This window comes from Panthera tigris, chromosome A1 (assembly GCF_018350195.1).
Source record: "Panthera tigris isolate Pti1 chromosome A1, P.tigris_Pti1_mat1.1, whole genome shotgun sequence".
NCBI classification, from domain to species: Eukaryota; Metazoa; Chordata; class Mammalia; order Carnivora; family Felidae; genus Panthera; species Panthera tigris.
Genome location: NC_056660.1, coordinates 178,364,201 through 178,386,790, shown reverse-complemented (window position 1 = coordinate 178,386,790; position 22,590 = coordinate 178,364,201). Strand labels below are relative to the sequence as shown.

The following is a 22,590-nucleotide window of genomic DNA, read 5'->3' as shown; positions in this document are numbered from 1 at the left end:
CATCTGTTCTTACTTATATTCAGCACTGACACATTACACACCTGTTTCATGCACGCTGGGCCCCAACATTGTTCCTCTTTTTAAGCCTTTGAGTTGATAATGAATGTTTCTATCTAGTTGAAATATTTGTCTAGTGGTAGAAGTTTCGTATGCATTGGCGATCAAGTGTTTATCCGAGATATATTTATCAAGTAGCCAGTAGGCCACTGTGCTTGGCACTAGAAATATGACAATGAATTGGATGGACTCAAGCCTGGTCTTCATGGGATTTTATAGTCTAGCTGGGAAAGGAGTCATTAAGCAGATAGTCTTGTGGGTACCTGTGAAGTTAAGGGGAAGTGAGTGCCCTAAAAGCATGGGATAAGAAGGTCAGATCTCTCATGAGGTCAAGGTGATATCCTGGAGGGAGTGCCATCTAAGCTGTGACCTGAATGATGAGTAGGAGGTGGCAGGTGAAGAGGATGAGAGTGTAATTGGTGAAAATAAAGCTGGAAGGAGGTACCCAACATAGTAGGGAGCTTGACTCAATTGAGCTGTGGAAAGGCCAAGGTGGCTGGAATTCAGTGACAGATGGATAGTGTAGCAGGAGGTCACCTTGAGAGATAGGAAGGGGTAGATCTCAAAGTCCTTGAAGGTCAGGCCATGGCATCTGGACATTATCCTGAGGAAAACAGGGAGCTAGTATAGGATTTTGGACAGACAATGGTATGATCACTTTTGTTTTTAAAATGCTCCCTCTGGCCATTTTGTAGAAATGGATTGAAACGGGGGGTACAACTGAAGGAAGGTAGGTGGGTTCAGAAACCGCTACAGGTGAAAAGTGATGGGGATCCCAGTGAAGCTGGTGATAAGGACAATGGAGGGTAGCAAATGGCTTTGGTGACTGAAATTAACAATACCATGTTATATATCTGAAAGTTGTTAAGAAAGTAGATCTAGAATGTTCTTACCACACACACACACACACACACACACACACATACACACATACCCACAAAATTGTAATTATATGAGGTGATAGATGTGTCACCTATAATTGTGGCAATCATTTCTCAATAAATATATGTATCAAATCATTATGGTTTACACCTTAAACTTACCCAATGTTACATGTCAATTACATCTCAATAGAGCTGGGAAAAAAATGGCTTTGGGAGGTGGAATTAATGGGACTTGATTACTAAATGACAGCTGGCAGGTGAAGAGATCCACAAAGACCCATCACTACCTACCCCAGGCTCTGACTTGGGTGTCCTTGGGGCCATTTGCCATGCTGGTGAACTCTGCAGAGTGAGTAGGCTTGGTCTTAGATAATCGGCATGCCCTATCTGACTCTCTGACCATAGAAGCTAGTGAAAGATGCTGGAGGCTTCCCTCAGTGGTAACGTAGTCCACTTGTTGATGATGGAACCAGCGCCCAGAGCAAAGTAACCTGCTAATGGTCGCAACACACACCAATGCTGGAGTCTGGTTTAGAACTCGTTCTCAGACCCAGACACTGCTTTCTGTCACACTGCTCGCTGCTGGTGTCTGGCCACACTCTCAGCCATAATACTACTCAAATGAGGTCCTCAGTAATGTAAACCTTAACACATTTGAACTCAACACTTCCTCAGGTGTTCCCAGATTTCAAAACAAAGAGATTTAGTGCATATGCATTTTAAAACCCAGCACCATTAGTAAGGAAAATTGTTAAAAATTCTATTTAACTCCACATACCAAATGTCAAGGCTCTCAGTAGAACTGAGCAGAAACCTAGAGTTCATTATCCTTCTCAGGAAGCCATAAGACTGAAAGGACAACGTTCAGATGCTCCTGGCATGACCACAGTTTAGAGTAACAATAACTTGACATTACTTGGGCAATTGTCTCTCTAGTTGCAGTCCATGCCAGGAACTAGGAAGTAGGTGAAAAATCAGTACTTTGATTCTGTAACTGTAGATGGAAAACTGCCTCCAGTTGTATGACCTTGAATTAAATCCCTGGGCTCCAGCCCTACTTCCCATGGTAAGAATGAGAAAATTCAAGAAAGACTTGGGGGGAAAAGATTGTTGTAGAAAGAAGGTGGAAGGCAAGAAACATTCACTCAAAGGGAGAGTAGATATCTCTTTTGAAAATTAAATATAATATTTACTTGTTTAAAAATTATTTAACATAAAAGTGTGTAAGGAGACTGTTGACATACACAATCTTTTTTCCGAGAGATAACAATATTATCAACTTATGTGTAGATTTCCAGATTTTTACTAAGGGTGTGTACGTGTATAATCATTCTGCAACTTAATTTTTTCTGTTATCACTTAAGATATTATGGACACTTCCTAGGTCATTAAAAAACTGAAGGAAGAAATGGTCAGAGAGGCAGCCAAAACCTAATTTCTTTTTGGTACCCAAACTTTTAGACCAACTTGGCCTAAAGAGAAAATGCTGGAAGGCTTCTGCAGATTATTAGTTTCTCTTTCAATTAAATGATGCAATCTATATTTTTCTCTATATGTCTTGGAAACATGGAAGGGGGGGTGCAGTGGGAGGGAGAGTGTGTGCATGTGTGTGCATGTGTGTGTGTGTGTGTGTGTGTGTGTGTGTGTGTGTGTGTGTATTTCTATTTCTGTTTAGGAGCATTGTTTTGGGAACACTCAATTTCTAATTATATTGAGGGGAAAAACCCTGAAGATTATTTTTCATGCTAATAGAGAAATTTACTTAAGTGCAGAATTATGCAACTTAGTTCTTCTTGCCAAATTACATAAAGGCTGCAGCTCCTCTCAGTAGAATGAAGGATGGCTGGGGCACCCATCATACTCTATTCATAACTTAGAGTCCTTTTCAAGGCTTTTGCCTGCATCTTATTACCTACTTACTATTAATTTATTGCACAGGGTTGCCATATTTTAAAGTAAAGTGAATATTTTGGATGGATTGTTTTCTTTCATTCCTTCTGTATTGTTAACTTTTATTTTTTTATTTAGGCTGTTTACGCTTCCACCTGAGGCAGTTTTTCTTCAGTGATTGCATTAATTTTTGTGTGTTCATCCTAGACATTTTTCAAAACAGGATTCTCCACATGTTGAGTTTGTCTTTTGTTCTCTCATCTGCAAATCATTCTTCCCTGGGGTGATTTATAAGAGGAAGACTGTTTACTGAAACTTCTTTACAGTTTGCCCTAAGGGGTGATCCCTCCTCAAATGTCAGACTTCGGAAAAAATAACAGCTCAAGGAGAAATAGTTTTGTCATTGACAAAAGGATTGGCACCACCAACTTGTCTGAGCCCTGTCTGTCCACTGTTTCATGCATTAAATGAAGTCTGCATGGACTTCTCTCTGGCGGCCAGGCTACTTGGCAATCCACATAGGCAACATTGTAGTTACACTAGCCCTTCCTTGCATATTTTCTTTCAGATGTGGCTCTACTCTTTCTCTTTTAAGGGAATAATGCCTTATGTTTCAAAGTTGTTACCCTTCAAAAGAGAATTTCTCTGGCCACTGTTGGGCTGGACACCTCACTCTAGACTCATTGGACCAAAATTCCTTGTCTTAATCTGCAATTTTGGATTCATTTTGGGTCTGTAGACCTTGGTGATAGGGGAAGGGGTTGGGGTGGTGACAAGGACCACACAGAGCAGAGGTGAATCAGGAGGGGAGCCTTCTCATTCATGAATCCTTTTCCAGCCTCCTTGCTTTGACTTAAATGTGCCTGCTGAGTGCACTCAAGTGTTTCTTTCTGTAAGTAGGATCAATAAATGCAAGGATGATTTTCAGACAGACTCAGCCACTGGCTTCACTACAATTATTCTGCATCCCAGGTTGGAGTAGGGTGTGTGTGTGTGTGTGTGTGTGTGTGTGTGTGTGTGTGTGAGAGAGAGAAAGAGAGAGAGGAGAGGGAGAGGTGGGTGGAGAGAATGAGAGTGAGGGGAGAGAGAGAGAGAAGGAGAGAGAGAGAGGAGAGAGTGAGACAGAGAGGCAGGGAGGTTTGGTCGTAGAATGTTGTGATTTTTCCAACTAATCACTCTTCTGAAACCCCGAATGGCTTAATGGTTCTTTTTGTAAAGTCACTAATTTACACCTACTCTAATAGAGCGAATTATTGGCTCGAGGATAGGAAAACCAGCTAAGTCACCTTGGATTTAGAGCTTGAACAGAAAAAGGTGAGAGCCAGCCGCTTAGCTTCCCTGGACAGTCCTGTAACATCACTCCCTGGGCAAATGATGCTTTTGTACTCACTCTGACTTGTTCCAGTTCCTGGCAATTGGCTCTTACTTTCCTCTATTCTCTGGAGCCAGACTTGCCTAGTGGTTAAGAGTGAAATTTGGAGCCAGACACACTCGGGCTTAAATTCTGACTCTGCCTTTTACAAGTTGGGTGACCTTGTGCAGTTAGCATAGTACCAGGTACATAGCAAGTGCTTAGTAAGTAGCAGCTCGTAATAGTAGTCGTCGTCTTAGTAGTAAAGGTAATAGAAATAAGGCTGCATAGCTGAAGATGACTATCAGTACCATCTAGTTCAGGCACTGCTAGAACTAACTGATTCATAAGACATTTCTGTACAGCTGCACTGAAGGTGTTTGAAGTTCATTCATTTGATACTTTCTCATTAGTTGATGCCTTTGTTTGTAACTCATTTTTGATGGTCCAGGCCTATTGCTAGTTAGACCAAGATAGCCTTGGCTCTGGCAGTGTGGAGCTTATACTCTAATGGAGAAAACAGACAAGTAGTGATGGTTAAGAATGAAGTATTCCCACAGCGAGGGCTCAGATGCCGTCGGAGTCTGATTTCACATTGTGTGGAGTGCATGCCATTCATCTAAGGAAATTCACTGAATAAGTGGCCTCCCTCCTGTAGTATTCCTCCAGTGACTGGCCTCATATTTGGGAGTATACAAGTATCTTGACTTGTGTGGCACAGTAGCAGAATGGTGTAGCACAGCCTTATTGTTGAGTAATTTTGCTTCTTTCCATGTAAGATCACAGAGACATTTAAAATAGATTTTTCACTTTAAAAACCTTTCAATTAATCTGGACTTGCTCCCAGGCACTTGTGAAATGAGTCGAGTATGTGTCTTGCCAACAGCAAATTTAGGCAAAGATTTGACCAGGTGAGGAAAACCATGGAAACCTGGGCCCAGGTCTAATCCTACAGGGCACTGATGGGACTGCTGGGGAGGAGGGAAGGAGAGGCGGATAGGCCTTGGGGATGGCCAGGGAAGGGGGCTGCTGAGGGCAGAGAGGTGCCCCCAGGTAGGCCGTAACTCTGGTCAGTGTCCACCAGAGCCCTTGTTCCCTCCTCTGCCCGTCATTCCCCTGGGTCAGGCCTCTTTAATTTCTTTGCCTTTTCTCGTATGTAAAATGTAAATAATAATAGTCTGTACCAAATGAGCTTATCCATGTGGAGAATTTAGCACAGTGCCTGACCCTTAGGACACACTCAATAATAATGTTAAACTTTTATTGTCCAATGTTTCTACTATGTAGCAACACATAATTTACCTGCTGGCCTGCCTTGTGATTTCTTGGAGGGTGGGGGGGTGGATGGGGACTGGCTCTTACTCATGTTTATTTCCACTGCAGTGCCTGGCACGCAGTAGGTGCTCAATAAATTATCTTAGTCTTTATGAAGATGCTGATTTTTTTGTTAATGCTTAGGAAGCAAAAATGGGTAGATCTGTAAGAAAATGCTAACAATGCTAGCATTTATTTAGTGTTTACTATATGCTAGGAACCGTGCTAATTCCTTTGCATGTATTATTTGATTGTAGGACCACCTTATGGGGCTAATATCCTTTACTAATGAGAAAATTGAGGCTTAGAGAGGTTAAGAAACTTAGCCAAAGTCACCCAACTGGTAAGTGTCAGAGCAGATTTGGAACCCACACAGTCTTACCTAAATTTCTATCTTGCCTTAAAAAGGCAGGGAAGAAATCAGGAGGGTGCCTGTGAATGTGGCTCAGAGGAGATGGAAGTGGCTAAGGCTTAGGAAATGAAATGGGGCTGGTGTGCCAGGAAACCCTCCGCCCCTGGATTCCAAAGTGAATCTTCCTGCTGCCTTTCCAAGCCTGGGGATTCCTTGGTTAGATTCTGCCCCCCCCCCCCCCGGGCTGCTGGCCTGAGGTTGGGATCTCCATTTTAGCTGAGACTTTATGTACCTGCTGGAAGAGGTGGTGCAAAGCATCGTACACACCATATGGGGCCCCATTTGCATTTAGCGAGTGCTCAGCTGTGCACAGTGTCTCCTTAATGAATCACATGCAAGCAGAGCATCGCTATATTTATCCAAGCCCTGGGAGCCCAGTGCTTGCCGTGGTTGGGCTCACATGCCCCAGAACAGTGCCTTGCAGGTTGTTCCAGTTTCCTTGTGGTCAGGGCCTTCGGGCCCTTCAGTAATTCCTTCCCTGGCATGATCAGCTGCTTTCAGAAGCATCTTTCTGGGCCTTCTGAAGCCAAAAAAAATGTTTCCCTCCTGAAGCTATAACAGAGACCAAGTGCTAAAAAAGGACCTTGAAACTACATCTGCCGTGCCCTTGACTTCAAGGCCATGCTTAAAGCCTTGCAGATAGATGAGGCTTTTTTTTTTCTTTTCCAGCTTCTCAGGAGAGGCCCCACGTTGCTGAAGGCCCTCCGTCATCAATTTATTTCTTCTGTGTAATCTAAACCCTTGTGTATTTTATTTGCCTTAGTCACTCCTTCCTGGATATATTCCTTTTATTTATGTATGCTCAGATCAGAGTTTCCCAGTGTGATCACCTCTGTGCTTGGGAACCAACAACAACAGTAAGAATAGTAGCTGATATTTGCTTAACACTTATTAGGTGCCAGCTATAATATTAAACACTTGAAAGGCATCATCTCATTTTTTCTCACCTCAAAATAATCCTTTGAGTGAGCATTCTATCTCCCATCTTGCCAGTAAGGAAGGAGAAGATTCTAAGGCCACATAGCCATTATATGGAGAAGTCTGGCTAGATAGCAAAGCCCTTTGCACTAAGTAGCTGTGTGGGTCACTTCTTCTCATCTTCAGTCATTTTCCTCCAACTCTTTTTCCTATTTCTACCAAGTAAAACTCTAGGCTTAACAATTCACACACACACACACACACACACACACACACACACACACACACACACACGATTGGTAAATAAGACTGCAACAATTTTACTTAATGATGTAGTCACTGTTAAATGCAAGCCATTTCCCCATAGAATTTTTTTTTTAATCTTTGATGAAACTTAGGTAGGTGTAGAATATATTTTCTTCTCTGGACCAGAGTGTGGTGTTTAGGTACTGAACTTGTGACATGAATAACAGGGAACAGCTTGGATTCCCACTGAGGCAGATGCCCCTGATCTTGGCCTCGTGGGATCTGTGTTATCTGCTCTCCTGGGTTAGATTCTCAGAGTGCAGAAGGAGAAGAACGCTGAGTTCTGGTTCAAGCTATACCACTGCCACAGTGTGACCTGGAGCAAATCAGATTTTTCTTGGTGGTAGAAATTAAATTCAGGTTCTTACAAAGTTTAAGGTTGGGTACATAGTCCTCACCTGGTCTCATAGCCTGAATGTCTCTTTTCTTTCCCACCTCAGTCAAATGACTTTTAAAAGATGGCAGTGAAGCCAAGTCACTTGCTCATTTTGACACCCCCGTTTCTTCTTTTGTACAATGGGAAGCACGGACTAGGGGCTCACTGGCCTTCCCCTCAGCTCTTGTTTCAGAATTCCAGAGGGCAGCAGCAAGAAACCAGTCTCACCCTGCAGAGTTCTGACCAGACAGGGTTGCAACAAATCCAACCAGAGCTAGTCTAAGAAAAAAAGGAATTTATTAGAAGGATATTTGTGCAGCTCAGACAATCCAAAAAGAGTTAAAACAAAACAAACAAATAAAACAATAGAGAGTTTGGGAACCAGGACAGCCTTAGGGATCTCTTCATCAAGAGTTCAGGAACATCCCCCTGGAGTACTGCCATTAGGATGATTCCCAACAAAGCCCATTTTTATGTTTCTGTGTTAAAAATAAAACAAAACAAATTCCAGAGAGAGCACTACCGAGAGACCATTCAGTTATAGAAGGTGGGGGTGAGCAGGGTCAACCAGTAGAAAAAGCTGCTGGAGGCCACTCTTATAGGCTCACAGGTGGTTCCCAAGAAGATGATCTGGTAGGAAACCCAACTGTCTCCAGCCCCATGCAAATAGGCTAATAAGTATGCCTTACAGAGAAAGTCCATCTGTATATAAATAATGACAACTCTGCCATGGGGAGTCATGTCTGAGTGTTAAATGTAGGTCAGAAACACTATAGACTATAATATGGATTGTGAGATTGTTTATTAGACATTTTAAGGCAGCTCTGGCTAGTGGAAAGAGAAACAGATTTCCAGGCAAAAGCCTTGGGGGATGGACCATTCATTAGCTTAGCTTTGGACAAAAAGTAAAACCACCACTTGAATTAGGATCCTGCCTTCCTCTCTACCAGATCTGGTCCCATAGTTTGTACTTTGATGGGATTTGGGCAAGTTTCAATCTCTTGAGAGTTTTCTGTGTCCTTATCTCTGAAGCAGGAATGATAGTAATACTCCTAAAATTAACAACAAGACAACAGCTAACATTCGCTGGCACAAGGCATATCCTAGCACTTCACACGTGAGCTGGTCTCCTCACAGTCTTTGGGCACAGTGCTGTTACGGCCTACATCTTGTAGATGAGAAACCAGGGCTTGAGGGAATGAAGAGGGGCAGTCAAGCATAGAGCAAACTGTTGTCCAAACTGATTGAGATAGTGGGCCAAGAGCCGGATGGCCAAGTGTGAACTCTGACTCTAACACTCCCAGGCATGGAGTCCTTCGGCATATTGCTTGAGTTTCATTGATCTGTAAAATGGGGATAATGATAGGGCCCACGTCATGGTATGGTTAGGAGGGTAAATGATTTAATATGTATGCAGCCAGTGTCTGGGGCAGAGTAGTGCACTGTAATGTTTGCTGTTATTGATAAAGGTCTTTAGTATAGGGCAAGGTGGAGATTGTAAACCCAGAGCTGACTGAATCTAAAACATATACTTCTATGGCAGACATCTCTGTGCTAGTAGGACAAGAAGATTCAGGAGTGAGTAGTTTAAAGAAGAGGAGGGAGAGGGAGAGAGCTGCTTCAGGACTCCTGGCTCCTCTCACGGCCTTGGCTCTATGACCTTGAACTAGATACCCAGAAAGTCAGTAGCAATTTCCAGGTCCTTATAATTGATTGGAACATTCAGTACTGGATTTCCCTTAAACTTCTTACTTCAGGAGGGCTTTAGGGAGCTGTTAGTTAGGAAAAAAAAGAAGAGAGGCAGAGAGTGACTAACACACACGCACACACACACAGCGAGAGAGAGAGAGAGAGAGCGAGCGCGCGCGAGAGTCAGACAGAAAAGCAGAGATAAACATAGTGACCCAGAGAGACAGAAAGTAAATAATACTCACAAGCAGAGAAGCAGACACATGCTTAAAAACAGAGGAAAAAAAAGTAGAAGATAAGCAGAAAGAAAAGAGGTAAAGGGATGGGTGAGAATTTAGCGGAGACAGCACTTGATGGACCACCCTTCCTGTGGTTGATGGAGCAAACAAACCCATTAAGTGTGTCAGCACTTTATCTAAGGAAAGCACCTTTCCCACAGCCACAGCGACTGGTGTCTGACTGTGTAGGGCAGTGACAGGAGATGCTCTTTATCTGAACTGGAGACAAGAGCACTCTCCTCTGTATTTCATGCAGGACGCCACAGATCAGGCTGCAGATTTTTCACGGTTGGCGATAAAGCTTTGTCTGGAGAGGCCTTGGGCTGAACAACACTCCAGGCTAGACCAAGAGGGCCATAAGCTGCAGGAGCCTGGAGACTGATTTTATATGAAGGGATGGTTTCTTTTTTTTTTTTTTTTTTTTAATTTTTTTTTCAACGTTTTTTTATTTATTTTTGGGACAGAGAGAGACAGAGCATGAACGGGGGAGGGGCAGAGAGAGAGGGAGACACAGAATCTGAAACAGGCTCCAGGCTCCGAGCCATCAGCCCAGAGCCTGACGCGGGGCTCGAACTCACGGACCGCGAGATCGTGACCTGGCTGAAGTCAGACGCTTAACCGACTGCGCCACCCAGGCGCCCCTGAAGGGATGGTTTCTATGAAAAGTTACATGTGTATATTCATGTGGGCCTTGAAAATCTCTGCAAGAATAACCGTCCAAATGTTAACAATCCCTAATCTTGAGGTAGGATCTCACTTTATAAGCAATGCAGTTCTATTATGTTTGCATTTTTACGATAACAATGTAGGGCCTTTGTAATCAGAGGAACAAGAGGCTTCCACTAGTGACACGCACAATCCTGAAATTAGAGGGCCAGAGAAACGGTGACCCCTGACATGGAACAGTCACATGTGTATTTATCTGACAACCAGGCAATGGCTAAGTGGAAGGGCGGTATACTTGAAAATATTTCTCCTTGATGCTTCCCAGACAATTTGGGGATTACTCTGGGGACCACAGTCTCCCTTCTGATTCTTGCAGAGGGTGAAATTATTAATGTCCCCTCAGCTTGGATGAGTTTCATTCCCTTGAAGTTTTTCAGGGTTTAAAAAACAGATGGGAGTCAGGGGGAGGGTATCTGTTCTGGGTGTGGACAGAGGTTTTCCCAGGAGTGAATTATGCATGCAAAGCCTGCTGACTCAGCACCCTCATGCTGAAGTCCCTGTCTCCCACCCCTGTCTCTTAATTTCAAATGAAGTTTGTGGCTGGCATACACTTTCACAGGTATTGCCTGCAGGCTTGAGAAATGACCCAGATGTGTCTTCTTTCAGGCTTTACGAAGGCAAAGAACAGATGGAGTTTGAAGAATCCATGAGACGGCTCTTTGAATCCATCAACAACCTGATGAAAAGTCAGTATAAAACAACCATCCTTTTGCAGGTTGGTTTACACTACAAAAAAAAAAATCTCTTTTCCCTTGGTCATCTGGTAAATAACAGCATGCTGAGATAATGTCTACTTTTGCTTGAGCATGTAGCCCTGCGTTAACTGAAGGCCTGGGCTGGCCACATGGCACAAGGATCATGGACACCAAAGGGCTCCTCAGGGCAGGAGAAAGTGTATTTATTGTTTGTTGCTGTGAAAGTAACAGTGCCTCTTTTTTTTTAATAATTCTGAAGCTTTTGCTACCTGGATGGTAATAGGTTGACCTTGATCCATTTGTAATGGGGACAGGTGGCAGTCTCTGAAATTCCTCTACTTTTGATTCTCAGCTCCATAAGCTCAGATCCCCTTTGTGGGTTAGAGTCTCCTCAATAAATAGGAGACACTTTGGAGAGAGAGGTCCTCCAATTGATGGTTCTACAAACTCTGTCAATCTTTTTTTTTTTAATGTTTTTTTTTTTTTTATTTTTGAGAGAGAGAGAGAGAGACAGGCAGTGTACAGGGAGGGATGGAGAGAGACAGAGACAGAATCTGAAGCTGGCTCTAGGCTCTGAGCTGACAACACAGAGCCCAACATGGGGCTTGAACCCAAGAGCCATGAGATCATGACCTGAGCTGAAGTTGGATGCTTAACCGACTGAGCCAACCAGGTGCCCCCAAACTCTGTAAATCTTTGAGAAACCTTGAGACCTACCCCTAAGTTTGAGAAAGAGTTTAGCAGCAGAGAAGCTGAATGAAGAGGCTGTTTCAAGGAGACTTCATAACTTTCACAAAATTGACGCATAAGTGCTCAGGAGGGGCTGCCTCATGTCATATGAATAAGAAGCAAACACATTTGTCTGAACCAGTGAGTTAACATAGATGACTTCTTCTCCTACTTTTAATCAGAGTTATCCTTTTGGTTGCTAATATAAATATGTGCTATGACTCTGACTGGGATCACCCAGCCTCTGGCTAGAACGAATGAGGTACTAGTGTCCAGCTAGAATGCAGGTGAGGAGTCAGAGGCAAACATCTGTCTAGGGAGTATCCACTGCTAATGCACAGGTTCCAAACTTTGCACATTCGAATGTCTTGGAGATCTTTAAATTATTTTTTAATATTTGTTTATTTGTTTATTTATTATTTATTTATTTGAGAGAGATTGCTTGAATGGAGGAGGGGCAGAGAGAGAGAGGGGGAGAGAGAATCTCAAACAAGCTCCATGCTGACAGTACAGAGCCTGACATGGGGCTTGAACTCATGAAACAGTTAGATATCATGACCTGAGCTGAAACCAAGAGTCAGATGCTTAACTGACTGAGCCACCCAGGAGTCTTGGGGATTTTTAATAAATTCTGATGCCTAGTTACCACCACCAGACAATCTAATTTCATCAGTATGGAGTGTGACCAGGGCAAATGGGAGTTTAAATAGCTCACTGGTGTCAACCAAAGTTCAGGAATCACTCTGCTAATGACATATTTTGATTGAACAGATGTTAGGAAACTCTGTGTGTGTGTGTGTGTGTGTGTGTGTGTGTGTGTGTGTGTATGCGTGCACGCATGCACACGCATGTGCGTGTGTGTATAGTGGGAGGCTTTGTCTAGTCTAGTTCACCAGTGTATCCTTAGTATCTGAACAGTCCTAGTACATAGTTGGTGCTTAATAAATACCTGTTGAATGAATGACTCCTGGGATAAGTGTGAAAATCTCTATGTCATAGATGTGGAAACTGAAGCTCAGAGTCGATACCACTTCCTCAGGCTCCATGGTAGTCAGGGGTATGGCTGGTGTTCAGATCTCCTCCTGCCTGGCTCTGAAGACCATGCTCTGAGCTGCTCCATTACACTGTTCTTTACGCTATACCTTTAGCACCTACTGAGGATATGACTGGAGATGAGTCTTAGAGTTTTTACCTTCCCTTCCCTTTTGCTGTTTTTTTTTTAAGTCTTCCCTCATGATTTTTTTTTTTAATTTTTAACGTTTATTTATTTTTTGAGACAGAGAGAGACAGAGCATGAATGGGGGAGGGGCAAAGAGAGAGGGAGACACAGAATCGGAAGCAGGCTCTAGGCTCTGAGCCATCAGCCCAGAGCCCGACGCGGGGCTCGAACTCATAGATCATGAGATCGTGACCTGAGTTGAAGTCGGACGCCCAACCGACTGAGCCACCCAGGCGCCCCTTCCCTCATGATTTTTCAAACCTCCGTCATTTTACAAAAAAGAGGATAACAAGAGCAGGGGGCAGCATAAAGAAATGTGATAAGAACTGGAGCCTGTCACCCCGCCTATAACATATTAGAAGCAGCCGAGCTCCCAGTGGGAGGCCACACAGTGTTAGGATGTTTCCTGAGGGCTGGGTTTGACTGGTTGCAATAAGAGAGGCTATAGCATCGAGTCAGGGTGGACATAGTTGTAAGGAAGCTAAAGTATGAGGAAGCAGAAGTGATGGACAAATGAAGGAAGCCAGTTGTTTGGGGAGAGAAAGGAGCAGATGCCCCAGAAAGTAGAGGTGCCAGGAAATAGACAGATCACTGGCCTTGAGAAAGACACAGGGAGTCAGCTATCATGGAGCCACTCCTAATGTCAGCACCTATTTTCCAGTGATGAACTATGTGTATCTTGGGGGAAGGAACAAAGAGGAGACAGAAAGAAAGGAGGAGAAAGAAAGGAAGCTACAAAGCAAAGAGGAACCAGCGAGTATCTATGGCACTGAGGAGACGTGGGTCAACAAGAGTGTTCCTGCTCAGCTGTATGATTTTATGCTGGTCATTTAACCTCTCACTGTCTGTTTACTCATCTGTAAGACCTCACTGTGTGAGGATCAAAAAACACCAGCTATGAAAGAGCAGATTATAAAATCCTATGCAAATGCAAGGAACTAATGTGATTATTATGGTCTGGGCATAAGTCTTTTTATCTAAGTTCTTACTGTCTGGGAAGTTATGTTAGAAATGCCTTATTTGGGGCACCTAGGTGGCTCAGTCTATTAAGTGTCCAACTCTTGATTTTGGCTCAGCTCTCATCTCATGGTTTGTGAGATTGAGCCCTGCATAGGGCTCTGCATTGACAGCTCCTCTCTCTCTGCCTCTCCCCAACAAGTGCACACATGCTTTTTCTCTTTCTCTCCCTCAAAATAAATAAATAAACACTAAAAACACTAAAAAAAAGAAATGCCTTATTTCCCCCAGGATTTGGGCCAGGTTATGCTGGTTTCTCCTCATGGGTTTCCACCCCAGAGCCATCAAAAGGGGCTTCATCTCTTTTTTAATTTGCTCTAAGGGTCAAATATAGCTTCCAGGATTTACATAAAATCAATGACAATTTCTAACATATTTCTATGGCTATTGAAAAGTTATCAAAGAAGTATGTAGCCATATATAAATATGGAAGGCAGTAACCTTTGAAGATTTAATGCTGTTTTAGGATGGGAAGTGTGGGCTAATGAGGGGAGAGGGGTCAAGTTTACTTAATGTTAACAAACATATAAAGAATCTTCTTGGACTTTGACATTTGCCACAGGAGAAAGAGTTTTGGATTTCATGCCAGAGAGACCTGGGTGGAATTTCGGGCCTCTGTTTATTCTTTTATAAAATGGAAGGCCTAATGTCTAATTTAGAGGAAATATTAAGAGGATTAAATAAAGTAATATATATAAAGCAAGAAATATAGAGCCTATTACACATTTCAATTTAAATGGATTGTTTTTAGCCATTTATACCTCACCATAAAACAGAAGATTTTGGAGCATTTTCCTGGAGTGGAAGGGGATATTTATATTCCTCACCTTGTCATATGAAGCTGAACAGTTTTAGGACATTTGGTTATTCAGCTAGATCAAGAAACATAGATATAAATTTCAGGTAGAATAAACCCACAGGAACTGACTCTATAGGAAAGAAAGAAATGACAAATAGTACAAGGATGGCTGGAGTCCTGATTCCAAGCCTGCATGGGGTATGGTGGGAAAGAGTTCTGTGATCGATTAGTAGTGGCTTCCATAAATTTTGAGTGAGAGGGTAGAGTGAGAATGCCAAGGAGTACCATTCCTGGTTCCAACTTTACACTTCCAGACAAATAGCAGCTTATGGTGGAAGCTGTCATTCAAGTCCGCTTTAATTTAGCATAGAGCAGGTCTGGTTCAATCTCAGCTTTGTTCATTGTGGGTTCTGGGACCTAATCAAGTTATTTCTCATTTCTAAGACTCATCTGGCTTTTGTGAATTGCTTCCTGTAGTTTTCCTTATTGTTCAGAGTTGGCATGGCAGCAGCTAACCCTAAACTATGGAGAATTTAAAACCAGCCATTCAAAGAAGGTAGAAGATCATTAAAAATACCTTCCTTTGATGGAGTACCTACCATGTGCCAGGCATGAAGCTGGGCTCTTCACACACAGTGTTTTTCATCCTGCCAGAGATCTGCAAGGAATCACTGTCTTTGGTGTCCACAGGAGGCTCATAAAGTTAAATAATTCTTCCCAGATTATACCTAGCCACAGTGGTGGAGCTAGGATTTGAATCTTCCCACGTCTCTTGATTCCAAAGTTAATGTTTTCTCTACCACAAGGCATGGATTAGGATGGGAGTTTCCATGTATTTTCTTTTTTTTTTAATATTTATTTTTGAGAGAGACAGAGAGAAACAGAGCATGAGCAGGGGAGGTGCAGAGAGAGAGAGAGAGAGGGAGGCACATAATCTGAAGCAGGCTCCAGGCTCTGAGCTGTTACAAGAAGAGCCCAACACAGGGCTTGAACCCCTGGACCATGAGATCATGACTTGAGCCAAAGTCGGGTGCTTAACTGACTGAGCCACCCAGGCACTGCTCCATGTGTTTTCAGTAACAGGCCATAAGCTTACAAGTCCCTATGTGTGCCAGCCTTGTGAGCACTGTTGATAAAACTGATGGTAGGTGGAGAGGATCAAAATCAGACACTAGTGAATTGGATATAGCTTAACTACGAGGAAAGGGCATTTGTTGACATTATGTAGACCCATTTGTTCCATTCTCCTTCAGGTCCAGGATTCATCATAATGCTCCAATTTGATGGTGCAAGTGAAAATAAATGAACAGCTCATATTGAATGGTACTCTCCCGTGGCAACTATGATTGTCATGCATACTAATAATGCCACTAGAGTGTCCAAAGGGCAGGGTAGCTCTGTCTTTTGTATCCCCAGTATCTGAACCAGCAGCTGCCACTTAGTAGGTACTCGAATATTCTTTTGGCTAAATGAATGAAAGAGTGAATACAAGCTTCCACTGTTTTGTATTTTCACATTTATTATGTATCACATACTAAGCTGAGAGCTTTACATATATTGTTAGCTCATTTGATTTTTATAGCAACAACCTTAGTAGGCAAATACTCTTCTTATCTCTACTTTACAGATGAGGAAATGGAGTCTTAGTGAGGTTGAATAACTTAACCACAACTAAGAAGGGGCAGGTCTGGGATTTGAATCCAGACTGTGTAAGTTCAGAGTTTGAGTTCCTAATCACCACCGAACAAAGCATAGTTTCATGAAAGACCCAAGTCTTCTTGCAAAATGCCAAGTAGATAAGCAGTAAGTGACAGTAAACTATAGTAAAGATGGATAGATGTTTGGTCCACAGACATGAAGGCAAGCTAATTAAGAATACATTTTTCTTTCCTCTCTTTTCATTGTTTATTAGTGTAAAATGTTCAAATGCCTGAACTAAGAGAAGAAAGTGGTCCATTCTTGTGAAGTGGCCTACAGCTGTAGGCTAAATTCCCAAAGTAGGAGAAACAAGACTTATTATTTAACTTGTCCCTTCCCAATTGTATATCCCATACTTACGCGTAATATTTGAGGACAATGGATTCAGTGGTGGGGAGGATGAAATTTTGTTCCAGTGAGGCTGTTGTAGTAATATGGATAACTAATATTTAATCTTCACATCGGCTTCTAAATTAGGTAACTTTATTCCTCCATTCTCCTGGTGAGGAAACTAGAACACAGAGTTAACTTCCCCAAGGCCACACAGATAAAAGTGGTCCACAGGGACTTGACTCAGACAATCTCACTCTTCAGCCAGCCATTTGTAAACACTGAACTCCCCTGTTCCCACCAAGCTTTGGGGGCCAGCATAATGTTGCATTATGGAAAGCATGGAGACTCATGTATTCTGGAATGTGTTGGTCCCTATTTCCTTCTCTTTCCCTGAAATATTGGTGAGGAGGCTGACTGTCCTGAGAGAGCTGCATGTACTTTCCTTAGGGACAGCTCTGCATCTCTAGGGAAGCTGTCTTCTTGTGGTCATGCTGTGGTGAATTTCTGTGACATTGTCCAGTTTCCACGGACCTTAACCATCCATCGCTTGGCAAAAATTAAAGGACTGAATATTGGTGGGTTGGAAATACTGTCTGTGTTCTTGAGTGAGGAAGAGGTCCAGTGCTCTCGTATGATCTTGCATCACTGCAAGGTGTGCTCTTTTTGGCTAAAATTCTGTCTACTGGCATCGGTGCAGTTCAATCTTCCTCCATTTGGAGGAAACACTCAAAAAGAAAATCCACATTGATTTTGAGGGAGTGTAGCTCTTTGGTTTTGATTTTTGTTGTTATTTTTAAATACTTGCTGTTTCCTAGCACCCCAGGATTATCAATTCTAGAGAAGTCCATCTGGATAATAATCATCTCAGGTGACCTCCCATGACTTCTCTCTGGGTCAGTGAAACCACTACTGTTTGGTTTGGACCTGGCTGTCTTCTTGAGGCTGATACTAGCCTTTGGTAGCCTTTGAGAGGGGTCCAGAGTTCGTGATTAATCTAGAAGACCACTTGGTGCCACATGGTAAGCTAATTATTAAGTTGGCAAATATTTTCCTGGTCTCTGTTCTTACAACCCCTGATATATGTGGTGAGGAAGACTCTTCACTGAGGAGATGTCAGGAAAACTGTACCTTCTTTTCAAAAATTATCCTTATAAAAAGGGGAAGGTTCTCTGCTTCCTTTCCCAAATCATCCTTCTCTCCCCCATCAAAACCTCCTCATCTTCTAACATGGAAGCCTTTCCTTACAGCAGGGTGAGTGGTAGCAAAACACACTGGTCAGCTGGACAGAATCAGGTACATATTCTTTCTATGCTGCATGGTAGCTGTGTGGCTTCTGGCAAATTATTTAACCTCTCTCTGCCATAGTTTACTCACTGGTAAAATGGGATGACAGTACTATTCCTAGAGTAGTTGTAAAGTGCAATGAGATCATGCATGTAAAGTATTTAACGCATTTAAAGTTTCTAGTAATGGTTGTTATTTTAAGACTGTTATATACATTTATATACATTCACATAAACTTGTCTGTATATGTTTTTCTTAAATATTATATGCAATACAGGAATATATACTATGGAATAAAAGTAACAACACGGCAATATTATTTTATGTATAATAGTAGTATTAATGGGAGTGCAAATTATGCCAACAAAGTAACATAGTTCCCAAGAGGCCAGTGGGTCTAGAATGCCAAGCTGTTTCTGGTTTCCAGGCTTTAGAAACATGCAACAAATGGAGGTCTCCAGAGGATCTTATGGCTGAGCTGTTCTGCCTTCTGGGGGAGCTTGGTGGTTGCCCCTGCTGCACCCACCTGCTATTACTCCATTCATGTGTGTAAGAGCCATGTGAAGGGGAGAACTACGGACAGGAGCCCTGCGGCCAGTGCTGCAAACTTCCTGGGTCAGAGATGAGATGCCCTCCTTGGAAAAGGAAACCACAGGCCTGCTGCTTCTCTGTGAGGCCGCCTGGACCAGATGGAAGTTTGATACTCTCCAGTTGAGTTGATAACACCCTCTGAGTCTCAGGGCGACAGCTACTTAGTTTGTTTTACTTTATTGCCAGCCCAGAGCTGAGAAGCTGGGAAGATTGGCTCCTTCTGAAACAGTCCTTGTTCCAGCCCTGTCCAACTTCTCCTTCCTAATAGCTGAAGTGTTTATGTGTGTCAGTGTAAACTTCTGGTGACTGCAATTCTACAGCATCACTTCAAAGCCCTGGAACAATATGCAGCCCTTGAAAGCCAATAACTTGCTGCCGGCACTGAGGTGTTGGCTTTCTCAACTTGCTGAGGGTTCTATTTCTGTTTCTGTCCTCTCACTTTGGTCTTAATTATGATGAGTACATATTATACTTTGTCCAGGTGCTGGGGAATGAGGGCAGGGGTTTGAGGGATGAAATAAGGTGAAATTCAGCACATACACTTTTGGGTGCCTACTGTGTGCTGGAAATTGCAATAGGTACATGATATACGTTATTTCACGTCATTTCCCTTTTACCCCACATGAAGATGCTGAGGCTCAGGGCATGAAGAAGTGGGCCTTGTTGCATGCAGGGGCTAGGTGGAGTGCTGGGGTTCCTGTCCAGGCCCCTGCGGGCCCAGAACTCTGTGTTCTTTAGCCTAAGAGTGAATGGAAGGACAGTTTACTAGGAGTGCTTGAACCAGCCTTTATCAGAGCATGCGCCTCAGCACAGGGCATCTCTTTAGAATTTAGACATTGTAAACAAGCTGCCCATGGTGGGAGCGCAGCCTGCCCATGTGTTTGATTTGGCTAGCATGGTGTTAAAAGAGGTGAACCAGAACAACTTATTCTTTAGAGAGAATGTGGGTTCCACACACTTCATTACTTCCCACTGGCCCAGACTCATTCCATTTCACTTCTTTCTTTTGCTCTCCCAGCCCTTCAGCCATCTGTTTTTGCCACGTCTGCTTGGGGTTTCCTGATAAAAATGGCCTTGACCAACGAGGTTGGAATGTGCTAGACACTGTAACTGCCTGGAGGGATGTTATAGTGTGTCTTAGCATATCGCAATTCTGAAAAGTTCTGCAATTAAAACAAAAAAGAAAGTTCACTGGTTTATTTTTGCCTAAACCAAAGTTTCCCCCAAATTATTTTATTGCAAGTCCTTTTTCCCCTCACAGAATACCCAACACCATCCTGTGGAACAAGAGTGTCCCAATAGAGCATCAGCTTTAGAATCTTGTTATCTCTTGTCATCTTGATTTGAAAGAATAAAAAATGAATTCCTAGACACAAGATCAAATAACTATAAAGAAAAAGTCTGACAAATCTGACAACATACAGATTAAAGTTCTTCTGTGCAATGAAAGCTCTGATAAACAAAGCTGAAAGACAAGCAGCAAATAGGACAAGCAAAAGGAAATTCTTCCAATTTTTTTTTTACTGCAAAATGGCTAATTTTAGTGATACATAAAGAATTTCACGAACCAATAAGAAAATAAATCACCCAAAAGGGAAATGAGGAGAGGATATGAACAAGCAAGTTAGTAAAGACAGATGTTCAATAAATATACAAAAGGTGCCCAATGCACTAGAAACCAAAGATTTGTAAATTAGTTGCAAATTATACATCCATTGACAAAACTAAAAACATTTGTATACCAGTGTTAGCATAGGGAAAGGAGTAAAAGGAAATTAGTTATCACTTCTTTCTAATGTAATATGACAATATTTCCTATATATAAAAATATATATGATATATTTATAATATATAAATAAATATATAATATACAAACATATAAATAATATAATTTATATAATATATGAATAAATATATAATATATTTATAATATATTATATGTATTTATATAGAATATATTTATAATATATAAATACATACAATGTATTATAAATATATTTTATATTTATTTATATATATACATTTTGATGCACTAATTCATCTTTGAGCAATCCCTCCTGCAGGGATTCTCACAGGTACACAATTGTATATACTAACTGTTTTCTTACTACATATTTTATAATAAAGAAAAACTGAAACTAGTGTGAACTCCATCAGGGAAGGGGTTAGAGAAGGTACCATGTGCCCATAAGGGCATTGCTAACTAGTGGTTGGATATGAAGGGTGTGCAGTCTATGTGATAGCATGCAAAGATATCAGTGCTAGATGGTTCACTGCAAAAAACAAGGTGCCGAACTGTATAAATCAAGCACACACACACCCACACACCCACCCACACACACACACACACACACACACACACACACGTGTGCGTGCACCTGTGCACATTCTTGCATAGAAAACAGTCAAGAAGGAAACTCACCACAGTGTTGACGGTGGCCCCTCTGGGGAATAAGGATTTGGGCTGAGATGGAGATGTGGGACTTCACTGACACTCTTCACCTTAATACTTTACTTTATCCTGTGTGATGTTTTTGTACATTGCACTTATATTGCTGACTTTTGAAAATCATAAACAATGAGAACAAATGAAAGGATGAAGGCATAGAGAGAGAAAATTGCTGTTTGAGTGAGGTGGGCACGTAGCTTAAGGCTTCTGAGGGTGGCTATCCACGCAGCCTGCCTGAGTTTGAATCGTGGCTCTCCTACTTGCTAACTTTGTGACTTTTGGCTCTTTAATCTTGGTGCACAAGGTTCCTTATCTATGAAAATAGTATTTCTCCTGTAGGTCTGACATAAGGTTTAAGAAGATAGTCTGTCAGGTGTTCAGTGCCTGCCCCAGTCAAAGTTCTCCGAGAATGAATAGTCATAATTATTATTTATGTTAACTAAGAAACTCAGCTATATATGGTTAGAAGTAAGATTTTCTTTAAGAAAGGAATTTTCAGTATTTTTATTTTGGTCTGATCATTAGAGGGTGATAGATACATGTTAGCTATAGTACAGTTAGAATATAAAGAAAAATAAAAAGAAAAGTTTAAAATGCATCCTTCCACTAGATTCTTCAGTGTTGTTTTCCAGCCATGTGACTTAAAACTCCTTCTGTAGAAACTGCAGTCTACTCTGCTGCTTAGCAAAGGATGCTGCTATGTGGGGGACTGGGGGTGTGTCTCATACTCTGGCGGCATCAGTTAACTTGCACCGAGGAAAGAAACAGGCAACAAGCAGTGCACAGCTAGTATGCTAACCCAGCTAGTGGACCAAAACATTCCCACCATTGTTCACAAATTGGCCACGGTGAGAAAATATGAATAACTTAGTCCAAGCTGTCCTTGCCACCAACAATACAATTCAAACACACTATCTTCCAATAATAATAGAAGTTACCACTTAACGCGCTCCAAAATAAGTATGCTGGCTCTCTGTTGGATGCCTCATGTATATTATTTTTAATTTTTCCAATCCTGAAAAATAGGCACTGTTTTCCCTATTTTACAGATAAGGACATTGAGACATCAGAGAGGTTACGTTTTGTCCAAAACCACATGGTTTCTAGGAGTAGAACCAGGATTTGACAGCAGGTGTCTAACTTCAAAGTCTGTGATCATTGTATACATTACTTCCTCCTTGAAGATAGAAGAACTTGTGCCTTACTTTTGTAATCAAAGAAGTGCATGCTAATGTTTCAGTCTACATACAGTGTCTTGTATCTCTCTGTAGGAGTGCCCAGGATTCAGGGTCATTCTCTCTTGATCCCTCTCACGTGTGAAGTACCCTCCTCACCATGTGGAGTTGTTGGATGTGGGCATCCCTTATGTTTATTTCACTTTCCACCTAGGTGGCAGCTTTGAAATACATCCCATCTGTCCTCCATGATGTGGAAACAGTCTTTGATGCGAAGTTACTCAGGTGAGAGCTCACCATGTGCTTTCCTAGGCTCTGATGGCAAGCCAGGGGTTCAGCGGGAATGGAGGAGTGCTTTTATGGGGGGGGGTTCTAGATGGGCATTTGGAGCTGGGGTGGG

The 22,590-nt window shown here is 42.2% G+C and overlaps 1 protein-coding gene across 2 annotated transcripts in view; it reads left to right on the top strand.

The window, feature by feature from the left end:
- DOCK2 (dedicator of cytokinesis 2) overlaps positions 1 to 22,590 on the top strand; it is a 417,345-nt gene that overhangs the window by 97,280 nt on the left and 297,475 nt on the right. For both annotated transcript variants that reach the window (XM_007077642.3, XM_042992600.1), the window contains exons 23-24: positions 10,808 to 10,916; positions 22,405 to 22,475. In XM_007077642.3, the coding sequence (XP_007077704.1) occupies positions 10,808 to 10,916; positions 22,405 to 22,475 (180 nt within the window). The remainder of the gene's footprint in view (positions 1 to 10,807; positions 10,917 to 22,404; positions 22,476 to 22,590) is intronic.